At 43.9% G+C, this 18,274-nt stretch overlaps 1 protein-coding gene across 1 annotated transcript in view; it reads right to left on the bottom strand.

Annotated features, from left to right (window-relative positions):
- Qpct (glutaminyl-peptide cyclotransferase) overlaps window positions 1–18,015 on the bottom strand; it is a 37,209-nt gene extending 19,194 nt beyond the window's left edge. The window contains exons 1-2 of the mRNA XM_021149278.1: window positions 17,533–18,015; window positions 5,920–6,066 (exon numbers count right to left, since the gene is read on the bottom strand). Coding sequence (XP_021004937.1) covers window positions 5,920–6,066; window positions 17,533–17,655 — 270 coding nt within the window. The 5' untranslated portion in view covers window positions 17,656–18,015. The remainder of the gene's footprint in view (window positions 1–5,919; window positions 6,067–17,532) is intronic.
- Between the last annotated feature and the right edge of the window lie 259 nt (window positions 18,016–18,274).

The raw sequence follows: 18,274 nt of genomic DNA, 5'->3' as shown, positions 1-18,274 counted from the left end.
AACGGATAGATGGGTATACGGTCAGACCCTACCCACAGTAAGAATCAATAAGCAGCTCTCATCCCAGCTTTCTTTTTGTATCCAAGGTAGGTCCAGATCTGTAGCTCAGAGAAATCTCTCAGCACTGCCTCAAGGACAATTTGGACCTTCTAGGCAGCACGGGGACAGTAGCAGGAATCGGGAAGAAAGGCCCACCATGACAGAGACTGACAGTGTCTTCTTTAGGGATGTAAAATGTGTGACCTGAGAAGTTTGGAATGAGCTTGCCGCTGTCTCACTCTGCTCTTTTTCTCCTGTCCTTATTTTTCCTTGGACTTGTTTCTCACTCCATTTCTTTGTTTCCCTCCAGTGTTGTTTCCATCTTTGTAAGGTGCCTTATTAAAACACATTCCTAAACCTCAGACCACAAATGAGCCATTAGAATCACTGACAGTTTGTCCCACCATTAACATCTAGACAGGAGGGACCTTGAGATAAATGAACAAATAACTCACAATGGCTGGAAACAAATGGGAGGGTTTTGTTCCTCCCAAAGAAATACAGGATTTTCTATTCTGGCCAAGTCTTGTGTGGCCTACAGCCTGCTGATGTAACATGACACACAGGCCCAGAGAGCTTTGCACAGATTCCAGCAGGAAGCTTCCAAGGAGAGGGGAAACTTACAGAGAGTGGGTGGAGGCTCTGCGGCACACCATCGACCATGGGAAAGCCAAATAGACAGATCCCTTTGGTGTGTGTGGCTGGTAGACTTTAACCCAGACAGCGCTCTGCATCCCTTACCTTGCTTTTCAGCTGCTGCTCTACAGACATGCTGTCTTTTTCTATTCATCAAAAGAAATGCTTAGAGCCTTTCCACAACCAGCTCTCATAGCTCCCTTATTTTGTTATTCCCCACAAGTCCTATACTGTGCTTTTGTTCACAGTATTCTAACGCAGGGAACTTGAATTGACTGTAGCAGAAAATGGGAGTTAATGTGATGAGGACACATAAAATCACATGATACAGATCGTTCATTGTTTCACTATTGAGGGAGATCGCTGTGCGTCTACGACGAGGTTTTCTAAAGAAGATAAAAAGTGAGTTATCCCTAGACTTTGTTTAACTCCAGCACATCTGGAGTCCAGATGACAAACCGCTCCATAAAATGGCTTCTTACCACTGATGGTAGCCAGGGAGATGCACTGAGATTTTAAAGGAGCTGTTGAAGGCTATCTGCTAGCATTGTGCAGAAGTTTCACCCAGAACCTCATTCCTCAACTCAATTCCCCCACCCTGGGCAATGACTCCAAACATTCCTATGCATACGGACTTCCACGAAAGATATCACCAAGAGCCCCAAACAGCTGTCTCTGAAGTAACCTTTTGGTATACAAAATAAATATTTTCATTTATCTTAGTAACCAGGATGAAATAGGACACTAATACTCAGTGGTGTCTTCAGCTTTCAGATTTATTTAGGCTCCACGTCTCCACCAGAAGCCTCTGAAGGAGATTCCCCAAACCACTGCTTTTTATCACAATATTTCTAAAGTCTAAGCAGCGGTTCACGCTTGACTCCGAGGGATCAAAGGTTGGGCCCTCCAGGCGTGATGAGGGGTCAGGCTAGAGAGACTACCATTTGGCATTCTGATTCTGGGTGAGGCAGTAGAGGAAGCTATTCTGGGGTAACGTTAGTATTTGGTCCTAGGTGTGATGGAGTTATGCGTAAATTCTAATTCTGAGTATCTGAGAAATGGTGCTGTCAGCAGCAGATCAGGATTGTTCTGGGGAAGGAGACTATCCAGTGTGTGCAACTAAGTCTGCAAATGCACTGTTGTGAGGGTCCTGGCCCTGCCACTCTTCCCAGTTAACGCTTTTCTAGACTTTCCCCTGCACAAGGCTCTGGGGATCCAAGCTGACCATACTCCACACAGGGTTCTCCACTGGTGACTGTCCACCAGCAATAACAATACCTACCTACCTTTCACAGAAATTCAGTTTTGACTTTCCACACTCTGTGCATCCCTGATTCCTCCAGCTTGTCTCTCCTAGAAAAGGATCTTGATTGTCCCTCATGAAAATTTGCCATCCTTGTGACTCAGTTTACTTTCTATGTCTACACTGGAAATCACTGAAATGCCCACAATTGAATGTCTTCAATTTATTTTTTTATATATAAATAAGTTATTTCTTTAGATTAAAATTTAAATTCAATAGTCCCTTTGGGCCTTGTTGATCAAGGGTCATAAGTGTAAATTTTAAGACACATCTGTCCAAAAATACTTTCTCTCCAAAAGAACTCATAGAGATATGTGTCTCTCCTGTGACTGCAAGAGTCAACCTACAAATTGACTTTGGGTCAAGTCCTCAGGATTCTAGAGCTGAGAGTCTTTGTAAGTCATGACTGTGTGTCTCTGTGAACTACAGAGCACCTGACCTAGTTCCCAAGAGGCCTAAGGGGAACAATTTTTGTTATTGGGGCTGCTTAAATTTGGCTCTGAATGAAAGGCTGTGATCCTACTTGAGTTTTACATCGATGTAAAACCCTGAGTATGGTCCCCTCATAATTATTGTCTCTTTTTCATTTTCAAATGAAGAAGCCTTTCTCTTCCACAACTTAAGGGACATCATTCTAGATCAGTGATAGCAATTTTCTTATTAAAAATAAGAAGACTGAATCTCTTAGGTAAAATTTCTTTTGTATTATTTATTTTTTAATTGATTATTCGGAAATATCACATCACACACCCAGATAACACTCACCTCCAAGCCTTCCCATGCCCAACCCCCTCCTCAGCGGTTCTCCCATCAAAAAGAGGAAAAAGCACGTCCATTTTGTGTTAGCCATATACTCACCAGGATAGGGTCAGATTCCTAATGACCAGCATCCCAGGGGAGGATGAGTCTTTCTCTGCCTGTCTCCCTCCCCAGAAGCCATAACTGAAGACAACCAAGGGTTGTTGGGGAGGGGCAGGGCCAGCTCTCCCATAAGGGCCAGGGTTAAATAAAATTTCTAACATGATTATCCTGTTATCATCTACTACCACATCAGTCAGGCCACATACAGTCAGTCCTGCCTAGGGCCTAACACATTCTAAAATACTGTCAATACATTTCTCCTTTGCTTCTACCCCTTCAAGACAGTGGTCAATGCTATTGTAGACTTGGTCATTATGTGGATATTTATCTTCTAACATTAAAATTTTTTTTTATTTTGTGTATGCTTGCGTCTGTGTATGAGTGTGTGCCTGTGAGGCCAGAGGTGTTGAGTTTCTCTAGAGCTAGAGTTACAAGCAGTTGTGAACCACTCAGTATGGGTGCTAGGAACCAGACTGTGGTCCTCTGCAAGAGCAATATGCTCTCTTGACTGTTGAGCCACTTCGCCAGCCACTGAATGTATATCTTTTAAATCATAACAATACCTATGCATACTGATTATGCTATATGTCCATAGAAGACAAAGTTTCATCAATGTTCACTATGTTTATGGCCTTTTAGGAATAAGGAACTTGGGCCTCATGTATGCATATGTGTATCTGCATGTAAATAGCCTTCTGAGCCAACAGAGTGAGAAAATGGGAAAGGTTGGATCAAGTATCATAGACCCGGATAGTTTCCAGGTGAGCTGAGGACTTTGAGAAGCAAACATTCTGGAACTTTCAAGAAAATTCTTAGAACATGGGGCCTTGGGAAAACTGTGAGATACATGTTGTGTACCTCACTCTCCAGTGTGCCATGGGAAGATGCAGAGCTGAAGCTATTAGCTTCATTTATCCTTGATCTAATTTCCCTCAAATCTCTAGTGATTAGAAAATCAAGTAGATCTGAGTTCAAATTGCTATAACACACATAACTGCAAATAAATTAATTCAGATAACTAAGCCTTGGACCTTTTTTAAATAAGTATATTGGGATAGGAATGTAGCATTGTTGTGGAAACTAAGTGTGCTATTATGTGCTGTCCGAAAGTTGACCGTCCAGGATGGATATCCAGGCATGGTAATTCACAACTGCAATCCTACATCCTGAGAGAATCAAACAGAAGGAGTACCTCAAGTTTAAGGCTACCTTGGGCTACATGGTAAGTTCTAGGCCAGCCTGGATTGTAGAGTGATACTGTTTATCAAAAAACTTATATGAATAAAAAGAAAGAAAAGAAGGAAGGGAGCTAGAAAAGGATGGAAGTTGGCCACCACCATCATCCTTCCCCTTTTCCTCCTCCCCCTCCCTGCTCCTCCCCTTCCTCTTCTTCCTTCCTCTCCTCCTCATCACCATTCCTCAATGTTTCTGAAGGCTAAAATAACCAAGTTTGTTAGAGCTTTGTTGGGGATTGGTTCTAATGCTTTGAATTAACCTAGCCCCTCAAATCAGAAATCTGTGTGTCCAAATACTGAAGGTCCTTGTCCCCAACTGGTTTTTGATCAATCAATAAAGAGCCAACAGCCAATGCCTGGGCAAATGGACTGAAAACAGACATTTAGATTTGCCCAGACTAGAAATTGGAAGAGAGGAAAGGGCAGAAATCACCATGATGGGGAAGAAGACCAGACCCAAAGGCCCACTGACATATGAAAATAATGGAAAGTGGTCACATGACCCACTTCCCCAAATGAGTTGGGGTAGCAGAGATGAAATATAGACTTTAAAAGTTGTTAACTCAGGAGTACAGGAGAGGAGTGTTTGCTAGCAGTGGGAAGGAAGGATTAGAACTGCTCAGTCATTAAGCTAGTCAAGGCTTTTAAAATTAACTGGGGTGAGTGTGTGTGTGTGTGTGTGTGTGTGTGTGTGTGTGTGTGTGTATGTGTGTTCCATTCGCAAATCCAGATAGCTCGTAGGTGGGTGCACATGTGAGACCTGTCGGGAGCACGGAGCAGTTAGCTAAACTCACCACAACAAGCCTCATCTGAGGAGCTATTCAGATGGGAAGAAGGAGGCTAAAAAAGCCAACACACACATCTGTCAAGAAAGGGTACACTTTCGGGGCAGAGCTACACAGTAGAAAAATAAGAGCTGTGAGCTGTATAGATCAAGCATGCAGGTCTCTCTAGACACAGCAGTAGTTGCCAACGTTTTTGTCTAGGAAGTTGAGCAAGTAGAATATTTAGGAAGAGGCTTTGAGAAGCCAGTCCTATTCCTTCCCAAGCTCTCCCTTGAATGAGATTAGTTTGAAAAAAAAAAAAAAAGCAGACATTGAGAGGTAAGATTTCGTGTTGCTCAGGCAGACTGACAAAGAAATTCAAAGTCTAGCCCAGCTTATAGCTTATTCTTCCCTCTACATCACTGTCCTCCAAACAGCAGGGGTAGAATCAATGAACCTGGAAATAAAATAGAACTTACAATATCTAAATAAATTACAGATAATAACAATGAGCAGTTTTCCAAAAACTTTCATTGCAGCTAAATACATTGTTAAACATCCTTGTCTGTAAAATCCACCATGTTTTTACCGTGGGTCAAAGTAGATGTCTGAGAAGCTCAACTGTAGACAGAAGCTAATCATTGGCCTCAGCCAAGAAAACAATTTCCCTCAAGAGGAAAAAGGCTGACAGTTCAGTGACTCACACTTGCCCTGGAACTGCTAAGCAAGCACTGTGAAAAGCTGTTGAAGTTTGGATTCTAGGGGTCACAAAAAAAAAAAATGGTTAGTAAGCTAGGAATGTGTCCTTGAAGTGACCAAGATCGGGGCCTTAGTATCCTGAATTATTGCTGCTATAGTCAAGGCAATGATGTCACACATAAACATAAACTGATTTTCAGTAAATTTGTAGCAATCAACACAAAATAGACACTTACTCTCAGGTGTATGTCTTTCTTGGTTACCTCTGGTAGTGCGTAACGAGATAATGTTATACATGACTCAGAACTTAAGCCACCATCTCATCCCTCAAGGGAAAGCAAAGTGTTTAAAACCTTTAGGTGTGAACTCTGTTCTTTCTCACCTGACGAGCAGAATAGCTTCCAGGCGATCCGGGATATCGTTCTATCAGCAATGGTCTCAAGTCGTTTTGCCACATTTCAGAAATGCTAGTGCCTTCTGCAACTTGCTGAAGAGATGAAGAATTCAAATGTGCTGGTTGGTGGTGGTTCTGTGATCAAATAAAAGGTACTTAGCTCCAATTGCATGTGTTTAAGACTTAGCATGGTACATTTGTGATTAGTGACTTTAAAAGCTTCAAAATAGCCGGGCATGGTGGCGCACGCCTTTAATCCCAGCACTCGGGAGGCAGAGGCAGGCAGATTTCTGAGTTCGAGGCCAGCCTGGTCTACAGAGTGAGTTCCAGGACAGCCAGGGCTACACAGAGAAACCCTGTCTCAAAAATAAATAAATAAATAAATAAATAAAGGAGAAGGTTTATGTCATATGACGTAAAGGGCTCAACTCTAAAATTGTCCCCTTGAAATGTCTAGATTTTGGCAGCTTGTTTGAAAAACAAAATTGAAAGTATGCTTTCATGGTAAGTCACACAGCTGGTGTAACTTCGGATAAGTTTTCTGAATAATTGCTTTGTAAAACTGAGGTTTAAAAATAACAGTTCTGGGCTGGTGAAAGGGCTGAGTGGATAAGCACTTGCCAACAAGTTTGGAGAGCTGAGTTCTATCTCTGGGACCCACACGGTGTAAGAAGAGAACTGACTCTAGCAAATTGTCCTCCACACATACACCAAGGTATACACACACACACATAATTTAAAAAATTAATAACAACTATACAGAGTACCAACACTGAGGAGGCAGAGGCATGAAAATTACAAGTTCAGTGCCAGCCTGGACTACACAGAGGAACCCTGTTGTGGATAGCCCTGGAGCTAATTATATTTGATGTTAATTCCATTCTCCTGGGAGTGTCTTCGAACAAGGAATGAGTCAGCACTCAGGTGATTTCCTGTAAACCTGCTTCCCACCTTAATTTGTAAAATAAAGAAGAGCAGCTGATTGGGCAGATAAAAGGGAAGGTGGAGCAAAAGGTGAGGGAAGGGAGAGAAGAAGGAGAAAATGGAAGAGGGAGCAGATGCAGAGGAGGAGGAAGAAGAAGAAGAGCAGAGCAGAAGCACACGGCCTGGAGAAACCGCCAGTTCTAACGGGTCTCATAGATGTGGAAGATGGTAGTGTAGCGTAGATCTGCCCAATCTAGGCGCACAGCATGTATTCATATTAACTGAGTTTTTTGTTTTCATTGCCAGGCATAATTGGGTTGGAGATTTACCACAATAGAACCCTATGTCAAAACAACAACATAACAACAACAACATAACAATTTTGAGATTGTTATCTGAAGAAAGTTTAATATTTAAAAAGCTGGAGACAGCAAAGAAACGCACTGTCAGTAGAGCTGTTTTATAACGGGCAGTGAGGCCTGAGCAAGACCTCCAGCTGCCATGTGCAGACGACGTGATGTCAGCCAGTTCTCTTCATTTCTTAGTCTCCAGGAAGAACCTAGTCAACTGAGTTGTTCTAGATCTGCACTGTCCAGTACAGGAGACGACGAGCCATTTGTGACTATTAAGAGTTGAAAAGTAGTTAGAAAATTGAGGTGTGCTTCAAGTGCAATGTATACACCAGGTTTGGGGCGTTTGGATTTTTTTTTTTCATTTTGTTTTTTGTTTTTTGAGACAATGTCTCACTGTGTGCCCTTGGCTGATCTGGAGTGCATTATGTAGACCAGGCTGGCCTCCATCTACCAAGCTCTGGGATTAAAAGCGTGTACCACCACATCTGGAAAATGCATCACTTTTAAAGACATTTTTATAAAAATGAAATTATGTCATTCATATTTCTCTGGGTATGTGTTGAAACAGTTTTTACTATGCTATAAGTGAAATATTTGTTAAAAATTAATTCCAACTTTAACCTCTTAATGTAGATACTAGAATATTTTAAATTTCATTCTTGGGGCTGAAGAGAAGAGCACTGGCTGCTCTTATAGGGGACAAGGTTTTAATTCCCAGCACCTAGATGGTGGCTTATAAGCCTCTAAACCTTCAGTTCTGGCAGGATCCAATGCCTTCTTCTGGTTTCTGTGTGTACACTAATGGTACAGGCATACATGCAGACAGAATACACACACACACACACACACATACATTGTGCTGGCTGATTTTTGTTGTTGTTGATTGTTTTTCGAGACAAGGTTTCTCTGTGTAGCCCTGGCTGTCCTGGAACTCACTCTGTAGACCAGGCTGGCCTCAAACTCAGAAAACTACCTGCCTCTGCCTCCCGAGTGCTGGGGTGCTGGCTGATTTTATGTCAACTTGACACAAGCTAGAATTATCTGAGAGGAGGAACCCCCCCAACTGGGAAAATGCCTCCATAAGATCAGGCTGTAGGCAAGCCTGCAGGACATTTTTGTAATTAGGGATTGCTGGGGAAGGGCCCAGCCTATTATAGGTGGTGCCATCCTTTGGCTGGTGGTTCTAGGTTCTATAAGAAAGCAGGCTGAGCAAGCCACAAGGATCGAGCCAGTAAGCAACACCCCTCCAAGGCCTCTGCATCAGCTCCTGCCATGTTTAAGTTCCTGCCCTGACTAATCCCTCAGTGATGGACTGTCACCTGAAAGTATACGCTTAAATAAACCCTTTCCTCCCTCCCCAAGCTGCTTTGGTCATGATGTTTCATCCCAGCCATAGTAAGCCTAAGGAGGAGATACATAATATAAAATTAAAACAGGCCTTAAAAACAAAATGATATACATTCTTTTTTTTAAATCTATTTCATTTTAAGTTTCAGTGTGTGTGTGTGTGTGTGTGTGTGTGTGTGTGTGTGTGTGTATAGGACAGGGTCTCTCTGCTGCTTTGTCCACTGTGTACACCAGGCTCGCTGCCTACACACTTTGGGGTTTTTCCTGTCTCAATCTCTCATCTCTCACACTCTTACCCGGCTCTTGCATGGATTCTGAGGGTTCAATCTCATGTTCTCATGTTTGCACAGCAAGCGCTTTTACGCACTGAGCCTTCTTCCTGGCCCTCAGTTTCTATCAGTGTGTACCCGGGATGAATGATGTCCCTCTCAATGTGAGTCTGACAATTGTAAAGCTGGCTAAACAGGAACTCTTTTACATCATCAACCTAATTATCTTATAGTCTATTAAGGTTTTAATACTCTTTAGTACATTTACATATTAAAATAAAACTTTAAAAGCTCAATAGACCTAATGTTCAAATGTGTATTCTGAATGTGACCTTACACATGCTGAACTTGTCTTATGACACCCAAAATGACGAATTCATTACAAGTTCGTCCGACACTCCTAGGGAATGTGGCACTTCTTCTGCTCAAAGGGAAAAGAATGGTTGCTCAAACCAGTTCTTCCCTAATGGGAATGAGGATAGTGACGCTAGGGACAGTCTTTGGAATGCAAAACAGAAATTGGGAGACTCCGCCCATCCTGCACTTCCTTCCAGGATTAGTGCTTACTGGATACATTAAAACAATCATGCAGGTAATTCACTCCACATGAACCACCCACACGGCTAATGAAACACTGTAGAACTACTGACCGCTGCTGCCTCATTGCTTAGATCCCTCTAGACTTTGGAATAGCTCAGTGTTTCTCTCCAGTGTTTATCATGCAAAGTGCACAGGCTATTGGATCAGATACAGCCTTTCAACTTAGCACCCACCACTAGCGGTAACTCTGGCTATGTCACTTAACCTTATCAAGGCTCCATTTCCTTGTCTGAAAAACGGAGGTGATAGTACCTGCACCCAAAGGTACTTAGGACTAAACGAGCCAAAGCATACAGCTTGCCTAGAAATACCCAGGGTGCTAATTTCCCCCATCATACTGTAAACTAGTATAGAATGTGAGACCTGGATATGTCACTTAGAGATAACTAGTCCAACCCCCTGACCTCCACCAATGGGAACTGAGGTGTGTAAAAACCAACGGTAGAGAGCTAAAGGTAAATGCATAAAACAAATCCCGGCAGGAGGATTTCTAACCCAGCATTCGTTCTGCTTCCTTTCCTCACTTCTGCTTTACTCTTGAATATTGATACTGTAACTGAATGTATTAAGGTTTTGGTTTTGTTACTGGGAATAATACACTTTAAAGCATATTTCTAGGGGACAGGGAGATGACACAATGGGTACAGACAGCTACTGCCAAGTCTTAGGAACCTAAGTTCAATCCCTTGAATCCACATGGTGGAAGGAGAAAACCGTCTCCTGCATGTTGTCCTCTGAGCTCCACATAGGTGCAATGGTACACACACATACACACACACACACACATACACACACACACATACACACATGCACACACACACATGCACATACATACACATACATACACACACACACATACACACACATGCACACNCACACACACACACACACACACACACACACACACACACACACACGTTAAGAAGTGTATTTCTTTCAAATGTCATTCCCTGGGGAAAAAAACAGATTTAACTAGAAACCATAGACATAAACTCATAAGATGACATGCCATGAGAGTGGAAACCAAACTGGGGGCGGAGGGGGCAAAGGAGTCTCTGAGTGTATCTGGGAGGAACACTTGCAGAGCACCAGAAGTAGACTATGCTTACACTTGCATGGAAATGGCCTTATGTAGCCCTATGCAACAGATAGATATATTTTCTAAACAAACTTGCTACTGAAGCCTTTAAATTCCTTAGCGCCTCCTGTGTCTAAGTCCTTGTGTTAGAATTAAATAGCATTTGAACAAGAAAGCTGAATCTAAAGGGGAAAAAATGTGAAGTGTGAGCCAAAATAAATGGGGGCAGAAAGGGGGATCTGCATGGTTGTTCCTTCCCGAGAAATGCCTGTGTGTCTCTCCCACTGCCTTGCAAGCCCCAGCATGAGCTGCAGGCTCCCATTCATCCCACTTTGGTCACCCTAGCACCCAGCCACTTTGAGTTCTACTCCTTAGGGTCTCTGCACCTCAGCAATGCAGTCTGCCCTTCAAATTATTTCCATGTCTCTTCACCTTCAAAATGCCTGTCTTCTTCATGTTCCTGCCTGAAGACCGTTCTCGGGTGTTGTGTTTCACATCTGTATTTCACATAAGTCAGGAGCTCCAGGAAAGCTAGAACCCTCTCCCAGTTTCCTGCCTCTCTCCAGAGTCACAGGGGCGTGGCTCACATTGAGCACCTAGTAACTACTGGGTAATTTCAAGTAATGGACAGGCAAACTAAGCATTTTTCTAAAACTGTCGCAGCTATAAACGTGTTTATATAATAAAGACGTAAGAGTCACACCTCTTTCTTCGTAAATACTAAACTAGCTGAATTCATAGGCAGGCATAAAAGCCAGAAGAGACATGTGGCTGCCTGGCACAAGGGGACAAGACATGGCCTGGTTCCAAGTGGTTGCCTGTTGCAGAGGGACATCCTAGTTCCGGGCTTGTCAGCTTTGCTTCTTTTAAACTTCTGCACAATGCTTCGGACAACCGACAGCTCCTTGGCCCAGGGCAGTAATGATGACAGATCTAAACTTTCATGTCAGAATCTGTTTCAGGGGCACGATGTGTCTCTGTGGTTAAAGGTATTTGCTGCTGAAGCCTGAGTTCAATACTCAGATTCTCTATTGTAGGAAGGAACTGACTCCAGCAAGATATCCTTTGATATTCCTCCTTCCACACACACTGCATAAATAAATGAATTACTGTTCTCTCTTACACAACTATTTTATCGATGGCTTCTTTCCTATTCGTTGCCCACTGTTCCAACCCCAGAGCCAACCTAGTCACTGTGGGCTGTGTTCTTCATGTCCTCAGTGAAAGGAAATGAAAGTCATGTTTAAATACATGCTTTACAGGAACTTGGGACATCTCACAAGACTTCAGAAAAGCAAGAATGAAATAAATAAGCCTTCATGATCTCTCTATTTGCTCCTTCCCAAGTTGCTGGGGCACAGTGCCATTCAATCACAGTTTAAGAAAGGAAAGGTTGGGGCTGGTGAGATGGCTCAGTGGGTAAGAGCACCCGACCGCTCTTCCGATAGGTCCAGAGTTCAAATCCCAGCAACCACATGGTGGCTCACAACCACCCGAAATGAGATCTGACGCCCTCTTCTGGTGTGTCTGAAGACAGCTACAGTGTACTTACATATAATAAATAAATAAATCTTAAAAAAAAAAAAAAGAAAGGAAAGGTTCCGTTTGCTCAGTTTGAAGGCTCTTTGATACAAAGTAAATGTGCATAGAGCACAGAGATAAATGAGATAGCTGCTCACAGTACAGCGCAGTTCAGTTCCGAGGCAGAGAGAGATGGATGCTGCTACCTTGTTTCTTTTTGCCATTTAGTCATCTTAACTGAGACTCTAGCCTATGCCCATGGAGGATGTGTCTTCCCACCTTTTTAACCCAATCTAGAAAGTCTCCCACAGACGTGCACAGAGGGCTGTCTCCTGGGTGGTTCTAGAGTCTTGTCAAATTGGTGAACAGTATTTAAGTATCACAGTCTCCAGCTGCAAAAGATACTGTGTATGAAAGCAACATGTCAAAGGACATTTTTTAAATTCTGAGTAGCTGATAGTAAGAGAAGCAGACAGACCCACGGGTGCTTTTGAATAAGCACTTTCTATTCATCTGCTCTTCAACCTCCTGAGCTAAACAACAAAAATGGTTGATTTCATAAGTGCACTTCAATAAAGAGTTCCTTCCCCCTTCTTTCTGGACCAGATCTGAAAAAAATCACAGAAATATCAAACATCCTAGTTAGTGAAGAACATTGAAAGCAAAGCAACTAAGTTCACTTGTGCAAGCCCCTTGATTCACAAAACGCTCTTGCAGAAAAGCATACAGCTTACATATGCTAAACAGCATACAGTCAGTTAAGGCTGTGTTTCTCAACCTGGGTCTCGACCCCAGTCTGGGGATTCAATTGACCTTTTCGAAGGGATCACCTAAGACCATCTGTGTATCAGATATCTGAATTACAACTCAAAATAAAAGGAAAATTACAGTTATGAAGTAGTGACGAAAATAATTTTATGCTTGGGAGTCACCACAACAGGAGGAACTGTATCAAGGGGTCACACACAGCCTTAGGAAGGTTGAAAACCACTGAAGTAAAGGGCTCTTACTCTCAGAACTCACTAAGTACAAAACCTGTTTCAAAACAGGAATGAGTAAGACAGAAGTGGGAAGGATAGGCTCAGAGGACAGGACCTGGATCCAAAACAGTGCCGAAGCTGGATGTGTACACCCGTGATTCCCAGCACATGAGAGCCAGAGACAGGAGAATCACTCCAAGTCTGAAGCCAGCCTGATCTACACAGTGAGCTCCAGTGATACTCTGGCCCCAAACAAACAAAACAAAACAGAATAAAGGCCAAGGCAAGTGTAAATCCCAGGCTTGCTCTAGGTGCATTTCAATTGAAAGGTACTTCAGCCATTTCTGTTGGTGCCAACGTTCTCAGAGGAACAAGGCTCTGTTACACCCAGGGCCTTGTCTTTTCATCCAGGCAGAAAGGACAATGAAGTCTGCTCTAGGTGACAAGAATCAGCTGAAACAAACCTGTGAACCAGATATCCTGAAGCATCTCCCGTCTAATCACACGGCCCAGGCATTTCATTACATAATTTGGAGAGGCGGCCTTGCTTGCAGGCGAAATGGAGAGGCCGAAACACTGCCTGTAAGGGAGACCAACTGCAGAAATGCAGCTGATCCAAGCTTCCTTTATGAACATTCCAGACAGTCCTCAGATTAAACTTTTGCTACCTGCAAGTTCCACTCTGCCAGCAGTTACTGAAATGTGTGTGCAAGCCATGGACAACACAAACACAGCAGGGAAAGGAACTGGAAACTGACCAAGATTCTGTCTTTCTGTCCAGTGCACACAGGTTCGCTTCTTAAAATTCAGAGCCGAGAGGGAAGTACAACAGAGAGACCAACCCCAGCTCCTCATTGAACAGTTACGTCGAAGAAAAGTGCCCTAATGTGTAAAATGGGTGTCATTGTTTCTAAACCACAAGATAGTAGAGATTTCAAGATGACAGTTGGCTTTCTTCCTGCACTAGAGGTCTTCACGAGCCTCTCTGTCCCTGCCTTGGAGTCGCCTGTTTCCACTCACAGGTGGCTGGGTGGCTGAATAAAGGTAGAGAGGGGGAAATCTTATGGACATTTGGAATAGCAAGTGGTTCAAAACCAGAGAAACGTGAAGTGTCACAGATAACTGTCTACAGCTCTTCTGGGCCCTTCCAAGTCTTTGCCTCTCCACCTCTAATGAGACTTGAATTTTCCTCCTTCAACATTGTCACAGTAAAGGAAAATTCTTCCCGTCAAAATATACTATGTCTCAGCTTTATTGACAGAGATTTGCTAGCAACCTCAATGTTCAAGATGAAGAAATAAATTATCAACTGATGATAGTTTCGCAATCATCAAGTTATGTCTTCAGGGGATTTTTACCGGCTTATGGTACAATTCATGACACACTATTAATCATATTAAACTGCATGTGCAGTGCTGACTGCAAAAATACTAATGTATGCTTATTTTTCAATAATTAACATGCATTGAGCCTTCAATGTAAGCTAGACACTGTGCTGTTTTACATACTCATTCAGTCCCTATAACAAGCTGAAATTTAATCATCATTATTCATCTCTATAAATCTGTGTGTGTGTGTGTATACATGGGAGCTGGCAATAAGAACACCCAAAAAGATTAAAAGGAATTATCTGGAGAATGAGATTGTAGGTGATGTCCTTTTTTTTTTAGAATACATTGTTCTGTGTTTTTGAACCTTTCTAGAGCGAGTACATGCTACCTTCACAACTAGAACATGACAAGTGAAGCTGCACTGTTTAGCTCAGTGGAGCTAACATTCCTTTTCAAATGTAGGCAGCGTCTCGACAGGCAGCAGTTCTCATCTAAAGGAGAGCTGATTTGATGAGATTTAAAAGGGAAAGAAAAAACAAAATCACTAAACCAAAAATAAATAAAGAAGTAAATGGATCAGGAACAGTCACCAGATACAGATCAACTTTCAGCATAATGATAACTCGAAAACTGGAGGAGAGAGGCCAAGGAACTGGGAATCTGGGGGTGTGGGAAGAAACGATGCCCCCCTAACATATGGATCCCACACACACATTCACACACACACACACACACAAACACACACACACACACACACACACACACACACTCCTAGGCTAGCTAGACACTCTTCCTCAGTCAGCCAGCATTTATCTACCTTTAAAAAAGAGAAAATAAAGCAGAACTGGGAAGACCAGGGTTCCTGATTTCCAGTTTGTAAATGGCAATAAGCACACTCTTTCCTGGTACCGTGAGATTCACGTGAGGTGGTTCTATCTATCTGACAACTGGTACCTTCCTGTCAACACCCTTCCGCATACACACATATGTATGCCCAGTCGGAAGTGTAGTCGTTTGTTTCTATGAATGGTTTCTAGGCTTCGAATCACTGAATCGTGGTCCTGACGACAGCCATAAACTAGGGTTGATGTACTTTCGCACAGCGGATGCTATTCCAAGAGACACGCCTCTATTTCTAAACAAGGCAATGGGTTTCAAAACTGACGCTCTCGGTATCGTACTTCTCCTGTTGGCAGACCAGTGTACCAAGAGTGTGCCTTGTCTGATTAAAACAGTCAAACGTCATAAAAGGCAGGAAGGCGCATTTGAGTGTAGGCTGATTCATCTCCCAGGCTGTAAAGTGTAGCTGGCTGCCCAGAAGACTTTATGGAGACCTTTAGAACTAGGAAAGCAGGAGGAACTATTAACTGAGAGACATCATGGCTGACTGTCATCCACTCCTGCCATTTGAGTGTTTGTTTTCCCAGTAAAACAATTGTTAGAAGCTTCTTAAGATAAAGAAAACAAAAATTCGTATTTCAAAAGACATTTCTCAAAAGTTAAATCTGAATTAGTTTAAAACATTTTTGAGAGTACCACAAGAACATGGCTCTCAGAATCAACTAACCAGAACTCAAGGGGGTTCAGAGATCAGAGAGCCTGTAGGAGTCTGACCTAGGTCCTCCACATACATGTTAAGGTTGTGTAGCTTGGTGTTCTTGTGGGATTCCTAACAGTGGGAGCAGGAGCTGTCTCGGACTCTTTTGCCTGCCTTTGGGACCCTCTTCCCATTACTGGGTTGCCTCATCCAGCCTTGATGTGAGAATGTGTGCCTGGTCCTAATGTAGGTTGTAATGTTCTGTTTGGTTAGCATCCCTAGGAGGCCTGCTCTTTTCTGAGGAGAGGTAGAGGAGGGAGTGAATCCAGAAGGAAAGAGGGGAGCAGAGGGAGGGGACATTGCAGTAGGGATTAATATATGAGAGACGAATCAATAAAAAGGAAATTTTCTCTTAAAAAAAAAAAGAATCACAGGATGTTCTCCCACCTAGAAACAACCCTGGCTGCTACACCTGCCCACAGACAGACCCCGGGTGGAGCTCAGCCCCTGACAATATTTCTCATCCATTAAAATATGTTTTAAAGACAAATTTGGCCTTGTGCCACACTCTGGTTTTAAAGTCCCTTCTCGGTGCTTGACCTCCCAGGTACCCCAAAGCAGTGCAGGGGAGGATTCTACTCAACTGCTTAAGAAGTACTTCCCAGCCTCTGGGGGAAGCCTTTTGACTCATTCTGGAGAGACTGAAGTTGTATGGTGTTGACTTCCCACACCCACTCCAGACTCCCCGTGTAAATGGGGATCTGTTGTGAGTCCTGAAAAGAAGTTGGCTAGGCTTGAGCTCACCTGAAGTGGGCCATTCATACACTAGTGCATGAGACTAACTGGGAATGAGCATGTTGGGCGTGCAGAAACGCGAAAAGCACTTAAAGTACTTGTTTAGTAATGTTGTCGCAAGATTCTATCCCGAGACTGATGCTTTTCCTAGTTTCTTTAAAGACGTGCCATTTTATTCCCAAACCGTCATCGTTTGCACAGCTCGTAGCAATTTCATGATTTCAAAACTGTTGCACAAGAAAAGGAAGTAATTGTGAATCTATTTTCTTCACACAAAGCGACTTGGCAAATCATTTTTATTCTGAATTCCTTAAATGAGATTTCCACAACTGAATTCATTTATCTGAAAACAGTGTGCGTCTCTTTTAAATATTTAACAATATGCTGGCGCTGAGTCCACCAGGAAACTCAATCCCCATACAGCATCCTTGAATGCTGTAGTTGGGGATCCGCGGGGACACCCCTAGACGCGCAGTCTAGGCATCCAGGAGCAAGCGCGGGGAGCGCGGAGCTCACGGGTTGCGATTGGGCAGTGGCGCCCCCATGTCCCTGTTCTTGCACAGGCAGCGAGACATACTTCCTGTGCCTATCAGCAACACCCCCCACCCCCAATCAGAGCGCAGCCAAAGGGAGGCGGGTGACATCACTCAGCCCCCAGGCGACACCAGCGCAGCCCCGGGACCAGCCCTGGCGCCCTGACTTGGGAGAGAGAGCACTGGTTTCCCAGGAGTTGGGTGAGGACTTGGTGCCTGGGCAGGGGGACAGCATCCCTGACCCGCCTCCCTCTAGTCCAAGAGGTGGCCGAGTCCCAGGTCCTGGCACCCACCAACGACACTCAGGTTCAGAATGCAGCAGTGGCCCCTCACCTTCTCCTGCGTCCAGGCAGCGGAGACCAGACTCAGATTCCCAGCTGTCAGAGACAGGACGATCGCCTGCAGTAGCAGCAGGTGGAGAGTGCCCACGACGAGCTTGTCTTTGCTGCCTGCCATCTCTGCAAGAGTGTGTGGGCGTGGATTCCCGGGGCCGCCAGCGGTCACGAGCCCGGGAACGCGCGCCGGTCGCCCTGCCTTCTCCCTTCTCCACCCCTGGATTGACTGTGTCTGCCTCCCAGTCGCCTCCTGTGGCCTCCCGCTGTGCAGCGCAAACACAAACCAGCAGTCCTCTCCCAGAAGCCTGGAAGCCAGGGACTGAGCTTCCCTGGGTGACAGGAGCTTTGGAATCCAAGGGACAAAGAAAACCACTTCCTTATTTTAGAAAGGATGGAAGGAAAAAAAGAGAGGGAGGGAGGGAGGGAGGGAGGNAGGGAGGAAGGAAGGAAGGAAGGAAGGAAGGAAGGAAGGAAGGAAGGACAGACAAGAAAAAGCCTTCCTGTAGTCCATAGATAGGAAAAGAGTTTACCAGGCCCTGGGGGCTATAAGTGGTTTTCTGCACCTATTCACGATGACACTCAGACAAAATCAATATTTGTGCAATGTTCTGTACAAGGCACCGTCCCAGGTTCTAGGTGGTCTGAGACCTGGAGGAAGGGGGCGCTGGACTGGAAGCTTCTGGGAAAAGTGTTCGCTCTAGAACAGTGGTTCTCAGCCTCCCTAACGCTGAGACCCTTTA

The sequence above is a fragment of the Mus caroli genome, chromosome 17 (assembly GCF_900094665.2).
Source record: "Mus caroli chromosome 17, CAROLI_EIJ_v1.1, whole genome shotgun sequence".
NCBI classification, from domain to species: Eukaryota; Metazoa; Chordata; class Mammalia; order Rodentia; family Muridae; genus Mus; species Mus caroli.
The sequence above is the reverse complement of the archived record's forward strand: the minus strand, read 5'-3'. Positions and strand labels throughout refer to the sequence as shown.